General features: G+C 46.8%; 1 protein-coding gene across 1 annotated transcript in view; it reads left to right on the top strand.

Moving 5' to 3' along the window:
* Positions 1–7,500, top strand: part of LOC132473990 (cGMP-inhibited 3',5'-cyclic phosphodiesterase 3A-like) — a 46,185-nt gene that overhangs the window by 141 nt on the left and 38,544 nt on the right. The window contains 4 exon segments of the mRNA XM_060074392.1: positions 1–879; positions 881–1,072; positions 1,074–1,219; positions 1,221–1,344. The exon segment at positions 1–879 is cut by the window's left edge and continues 141 nt beyond it. Coding sequence (XP_059930375.1) covers positions 367–879; positions 881–1,072; positions 1,074–1,219; positions 1,221–1,344 — 975 coding nt within the window. The 5' untranslated portion in view covers positions 1–366.

Raw genomic sequence — 7,500 nt, 5'->3', positions numbered from 1 at the left:
AGAGAGAGAGTGTATACCCGGCCTATGCAACCAGAAGTTTGAAGCCAGGTTGTGTTTTGGTGCACACAGGTTGATCAACAGGAGTTACTGAACATTAGGGAAATTAGAAATGTTCAAACTTCCAAATGTATTTATTCCTTGATGAGGGGGTCATTTGTGTTATTCCCTGAGCGTCTAGTTTGAGATTGCGTTTTTGGAAATCTGATTGAGGGTACCAAAGGTAACATACTCCCAAGAACACTGTCTTATCTTATTAGCCCTATTAAGCTAAATTTCATAATGCCCTGAGAGACCCTCACACAGTCTGCACCTATTTGTCTGACATCCCCAGGACGGTCAAACCCATCTGCCTTGGCTGATAGGGAGATGGCCTTGGATTCAGACAGCGACAACAGAGGTTCGTCACGAAGCGCGCATGAAAAACATCCTCGGGCGGCGTTGGAGCGCGGCGGCTATGTAAGAGCACGTGTGAAGCCCCTGCCACGGGACGCCGACGACCATCAGTCGTGGACGAGTAGCGGAGCAGCCGTGACATGGAGGAGTTTCCGAGGAGCGTCGTCTGCCGTCTGCGTGGCTTCAGTCTCGCTTATTCTCGCTCTGCTGCTCAGATTGGTCGGTTGGGACGCAGGCCTGGTAGGCGCACTACATTACAGCCACGAAAATAGCAGCGAATCCCGTCCTGCTCGTCGTCGTCTTCATTGTGCAGCAGCAGCGGTAGCGAGCGGCGCTGCTGAGCTCCTCCTAGCCGCGTGGTACCTGCTTTCTCCCGTGTTTACCCTCGCATGTGCCTTCTTCTGGATCGGGCTTTATCTGCGTCGCCGCGGGGTAGGGGTCCGGACGGCGGTGTGGTCGCTGGCGGTGTGTTGCCTGAGCGAAGCGGGCGGCACAGAGCCTCCCGTCCCGCGGCCGCGGTGCAGAGGAGCAGCTCGTGTCTCTCCCGGTCACCCTGGTGGTCCTCGGCTGCCTGGCCGGTGGGACTCTGCAGGTCGTCACGGGGCTGGCCCAGGGAGTGTCCTCGCTTGTCTTCATCAGCGGCATCCGGGTGGTCTCACTCGTGTCTCTGAGAGGAGTCGGGGGCCTGCTGGAGACCCTACCTGGCCTACCTGCTGGGGCTGCTCGGGGTTTTGCTTGCGAGGTATGCTGACCGGCTCCTGCCGGCCTCAGGGACCAGCGGGACGGGGTGCTGTGGCTCTGTGACCGGGGCGAAGGAGGAGGACATCCCCGGTCTTCAAGCGGAGACGGAGGTCCAGCTCCATAGCGGCCTCGGAGATGATGGCTCAAGCGCAGAGCAACAGCAAGTCCCACCGCAGGACCTCGCTGCCCTGCATTCCGCGGGACCACCAGGTCAGAGCTCGGACACTTGTCCCATTCAAAGTCAGTTATTACCATCACAACACGTCGTTTGCATGATTTTTAGTGATGGACATACGATTTGGGACAGCTTTGCCCAAACATGCTTATGAATAAATAATAAAAATCGGACAATAATATTAATGAGCATACAAATACAAAACGAATATTGATGCTAATAATAATTTACCGATCATATAATAATAATAATAATAGTAACAATAATAATAATGATGATACCAATAATTGTAATGGCTAAAATGTTCGATAATAGCATCATAATAACATTATATCATCAATATATGGTAGATTGGATATCCTGGTTTATGATTGGGCTTATGACGGAGTTGTGCAGGGCCGGAGCAGCTTCCTCTACCTCCTAACTGACTACATGCTCTGAGTCACCGCGCGGGACCGTGTTTGTGTTGCTGATAAGCAAATGGACGACGATGCACTTAGCAGGCTAATGCCGCGGTCGAGTGGTCAGGGGAGTGGTGTAAGATTGCAATTTAAAGCCTCACTGTTGTCTTTGGTGTGTGTGTGTGTGTGTGTGTGTGTGTGTGTGTGTGTGTGTGTGTGTGTGTGTGTGTGTGTGTGTGTGTGTGTGTGTGTGTGTGTGTGTGTGTGTGTGTGTGTGTGTGTGTGTGCTTCCATGTGTTTGTGTTTGTGTGTGTGTGTGTGTGTGTGTGTGCGCACTCTCATCTGTGCGCACGTGGAGGCTACATTCTAATATAGGCTAGATCCCAATACGAAAATATGACAAATAAATCACTAGGTGAAGGCATATGTTGTTCCTGGGTGCAGGTCGTATCAACACTGGATGTCAAGATGAAGCTGTATCTGATGAACAGATGTGTGTGTTGTTGTCTAAAAGGCTACATCTTTGGTACATGGACATGGTATATGGAAGACTTATGCATACCTCCTTTGCATTTGCAATCACTATCATCGCAGGCGGTGTTGTTTGAGTTCATGTTTGTGTGGTATAAAAAACACACAAAGTTGCTAGCCCGCAGCCACACACCAAACCACCCACACGCAGACACACAGACACCCATAGACACACACACACACACACACACACACACACACACACACACACACACACACACACACACACACCACACACACACACACACACACACACACACACACACACACAGCATAAGTTCTGATATACTTTGTATTATTTGAAGTGATCCTACGTGTTCTCTCCGCGTGTCGCGTTTGGTTCTCTGAGCCACTGCCTCTGGAGGGGCACATGCTCCTGGTGACAGCTTACTGTGAGGCACAGCATGGTACAATACCTCTCATCTTCAAACATGGACATTTAACTAGAGGAATTTGTTTGAGTCAAGCAAGATGCCTCATACCTCAGATCATCATGTCTGCTCTGATGGTTTTTGTAATGAATGATTTTTTTCCATCTGGGAAGCCGGTTTTATAATTAGTGATCGACCGATATGGATTTTTTAGGGCCGATACCGATACCGATCTTTTTTCATCACCCATAGCCGATAACCGATACGCCGATACTGATTTTCTTACTGATTTTCTGAGTCTGAGTCGATACTACCCTGGATATCCAAAGTTCTTGCGAGAGCACAATTTGACTTTGCTTAGCGGAACGAGCAATAAACGTGTATATTCTGGGCCTCCCCTGGCCCAGAACATTAATGAATCACATCGATGAATCAATATAGGCGGGCCAAAAGCTGTTTTACCGACCGGATACGGCAAGAGTCTTATCTATTGGTTAGCTGCACTGGTCTGGATACGTCACCCCTTGTATTCTTCTGATTGGTCGTAGTGTTATCCAATGTGTGTTATCCACTGATATTTTCAAAATGCATGCTTGGTGCCGCTGTCACACTAAATTTGTACCGGCTGCCAAATTTGTACCGGGCGCGTCATCCATACGTGATCCACTCCAAATCTGCTCTGCCTGCAACAGATGATCGCGTCGAATGACGTAAACAATCGCAAACCTTCTATCTAGCGATCCGTTATCTGTATTGTGCTATTTCGACCTGCTTTTAAACACTCAGTTTACTTGCTAAATTTGATTAAACAATTAAATACAATACAAATATAAAGTAAAAACAAGTGTTATCTGTAATGATATCAACCATCAGTTATTAGACCATCACACTGAGCATGCGCAGTTGGATTGGCCCGCTGCATGTGGATGTCTGTTCCGGGTTAAGAATGTGACAAGGTTAATGTTACCTCATGGATGGGTCATGAATATAAAGCCCTTCTCTTCAAGATACATCGTGTGTTTATTAAGGAACCCAACAAAATATTACATTATCTAGTGATCCGTTAACTGTTATTATGTTATTTCGTCTTCGGCAACATGAGCGCGAATGTTTTTTTAAAACCTGCCCGGCAACGGACGACGCGATCATCTGCTGACAGGCAGGTTTGGAATGGATTACGTATGGATGACGCGCCCGGTACAAATTTTGGCAGACGGTACAAAATTTAGTGTGACACCGCCACTCGAGTTGGATCATTTTCATTACTCGTTGCCAGACCCTACAGCGTTCTAGATGTGGGTCTGGATTTCCAGGCTAAGCCTCCCTCAATTTGCATCATAAAAATGACACAATGATGATAACAAATGTTACAATGTCTCAATTTAAAAAAAATTAACATTTATTGAACTGTCTGTAAAACATGCCAAAGGGGGAAAAAAACAAACAGCCGACACCGGAAAAAGAATCGGCCGATATACCAATACACTTAAAAAAACGCAAATATCGGCCGATTATACGGCCGGTTTGATATATCGGTCGAACACTGTTTATAATGGTAGATTATGAGCTAAGCATCCACCAACGATTGAGACTCTTGCTAAATACGTTCCGGTGTTAGCTCAAGGATTAGCCTACGTTGACAGTCAAGGGGAATTGTGAAATGTTGTGGCAGTTTAAACCATCTTACTTTCAGACACAATATACAAAAGTGGACAGGATGGTCCTGATCGACCACACAGCCAGTGAGGCTCTTCTCATGAGCTAGCCCGTCTATGGCCCAGATGGAGAACAACTCCCTCCGTCAGTTTTTACTAGACCCTCAGTTTTACTAGACCCTCCATCATTTGTACTAGACCCTCCATCAGTTGTAGTAGACCCTCCATCAGTTGTAGTAGACGCTCCCTCCATCAGTTGTAGTGGACCCTCCCTCCATCAGTTGTAGTAGACCCTCCATCAGTTGTAGTAGACCCTCCCTCCATCAGTTGTAGTAGACCCTCCCTCCATCAGTTGTAGTAGACCCTTCCTCCATCAGTTGTAGTAGACCCTTCCTCCATCAGTTGTAGTAGACCCTCCCTCCATCAGTTGTAGTAGACCCTCCCTCCATCAGTTGTAGTAGACCCTCCCTCCATCAGTTGTAGTAGACCCCTTCCTCCATCAGTTGTAGTAGACCCTTCCTCCATCAGTTGTAGTAGACCCTTCCTCCATCAGTTGTAGTAGACCCTTCCTCCATCAGTTGCAGTAGACCCTTCCTCCATCAGTTGTACCGGACCCTCCATCAGTGGCTTGTGCCGTCTTGACTGGGTGGGTCTGGAGTGGTTCATTGCAGGCCCACCGCTGGCCCGGGACCAGCTGCTGTGCTCTGAGGGACGCCTGATTGCACGCCGCTCATCGGTTTCCAGGGAACCTCGTGTCCTTTCTGGATTAATTAGACGTCACCCGTTTCCATTCCAGCCTCTGGTCTATCGGAACAAACTGACAGCACTGATGACAAATTAGACCCAACACACGCAAACATACACACAGACACACACACACACACACAGACACAGACACAGACACAGACACACACACACACACAGAGACACCCCCAGAGCACTTAGATGTGTGCCTAGGAACCTCAATAGACCTCTGCATCCCCCCATCCCATGTGGACAGTGTGTCCTCCACCAGGCTAAGCTCGCTGGGCGGTTTGTACTTTCCCTTAAGACGGGGAGAGTGATCAAAAGAGAGAAAGACATCAGTGTGTGTCTGCGTGTGTGTGTTTGTGTGAGAATAAGTAACTGAGTGTGTTTGTGGTGTGTGAGGTTATAACGTATGTTCTTCATTCTGTTATACTTTGTCCAATCCCTTTCTGCGGTGTGTGAGACTAGTTGAACAACGCTAACGCTTTATAAATTTGATAAACACATGCGCAATTATGGAAAACAAAATGTCCAAATATTTTTAATTGGGCTTATTTTATCTACATGTTTTAATGTAGGAGTCAATAATTAATTGTCCACTGCAATAGCAGTCGGCCCGTTTCACTTTCAACATTGGTTGATACTGACTTCCTCTATCACGATGTTGCTTTGCATTTGTATTTTCGCTTGTGTTTTGCCAACCGTGAGTATATGAGGTTTGTTCCACACGTCTCGGCCACCATACCTTTCCCATTTCCTTTCACATTTGAAGACAAAACTCAAAAACACACACGGCCCCCACAAACACTGATATAAACGCGCATACACACACACAAACCCCCCCACACACACACACACACACACAAACACACACACTGATAAACGCACATAAAACACACACACACACACACACACATTGATAAACAGAAATAAACACACACACACACGATGATAAACACACACACACACACACACACACACACACACACACACCACACACACACACGTGTGTGTGTGTGTTTTGTGTATGTGTTTTGTGCATGTAGTAGTTGATGCCTCCAGAGTGCAGCTGTACCTGGAGGTGCAGGGCGACTCCCTGGCTGTGCAGTATTTATGAAAGCCTGCACTGCTTGCCAAGCCAGCATCAAGAGAGGCTCTCACGGACGTCTTGAAAGCTGGCTCCGCTTTCTGTTGGACATTACCCTTTTTAGGCCTTGTTATGATAAAGTAATGTTATGGATGAAAACAACCTGGATTGTTATATAATTGTAACATTTGAAATGACCATCTTAAAGGTTTTTTTGTTTTGAAGTCAGTATATTTGTGTTTTTGTTTCTGTGCTCTGCTCTGTTTTATTGTTTTCATATTAAAGCAGTTATCAGAAATATTAAATCAGTAAACACAAAAAACGGATAACTAATTTACCATTAGTAAACAGTGACTTACTTCAATAAGTCCCAGAACATTTAGCAAACAAGGCTAGTTGAGCTTTGTTGAGCAATACACAAGGTGTTAGCTAGTCGTTGGTAGTCCCACTGCCCCTGTTCCACCAAGTACAACATCAGAATAGTTGATGTTGGCTGTTGAAATGGAGGACAGACCTTGAGAACGTGTTCGCTGGGTTACATAACCTATTCATCATCTCATCTGTGTCGAGGAGTGATGGAGCAGGAGGAGGAGGGAGAGGAGGTGGAGGGAGGGAGGGGGGGAGAGAGGAGGTCAGAGGAGGAGGTCAGAGGAGGAGGTCGGAGGTGGGGGAGGTGGAGGGAGAGGGAGGAGAGAGGAGGGATGGAAGAGGAGGGGAGTGGGCGAGGAGATGAGGAAGGAGGAGGGGGGGAGAGAGTCGTGAGGAGGAGGAGGAGGGAGTAGGCGGAGGAGGGAGGGAGGAGGGAGGGAGGAGGAGGGGCCTTCTCCAGCTCATGTAAAGCAGGAGGAGGTGGGCTGGTCCCAGGGCTCTATGAGGGAGGCTTCATGCGCTCTCTTTGACGGCACATCCATTTCTAGGGAATACACCAGCCTCTGGTTGCCTTAACGGTTGACATAGCGCGGCATCGTGTTTAATCTGGGTCATTTAGTAGTTAGCGTCATCAGTGTTATACTTGAGCCATTTCTTCTGGGAAAAAAGCATACATATGTTTAGGTCATATTTTACCATACCTTTATATAGTTTACTATTGAAATTGAATCAAAAACGTTGTTTTCGAAAGGGTTTGACGTGTGAAGGCCGGCACTTATTTTTCAACTGTGATATTTGAAGAATTAATATGCCCTACATACGAAGAAGAGGTGTTTGTGCCACTTTAAAAAAACTGATCTTTATTATTTGCTCTTTTCAAAAGCTCCGTCTTAAACCACAAAGAAAAGTCCTGCAATGATATCATCAGACAAATTTGTGATGAAGTGAGTTCCCTTATCTGGCCAGTGCATGTCTGAATGTAGTTCATTTGTATCATGATACATTCTTGTGTTGCAGTAGGGACAAGTAT

Source organism: Gadus macrocephalus, chromosome 16 (assembly GCF_031168955.1).
Source record: "Gadus macrocephalus chromosome 16, ASM3116895v1".
In the NCBI taxonomy this organism is placed as follows: Eukaryota; Metazoa; Chordata; class Actinopteri; order Gadiformes; family Gadidae; genus Gadus; species Gadus macrocephalus.
This window is presented reverse-complemented; position numbering and strand designations above follow the sequence as displayed.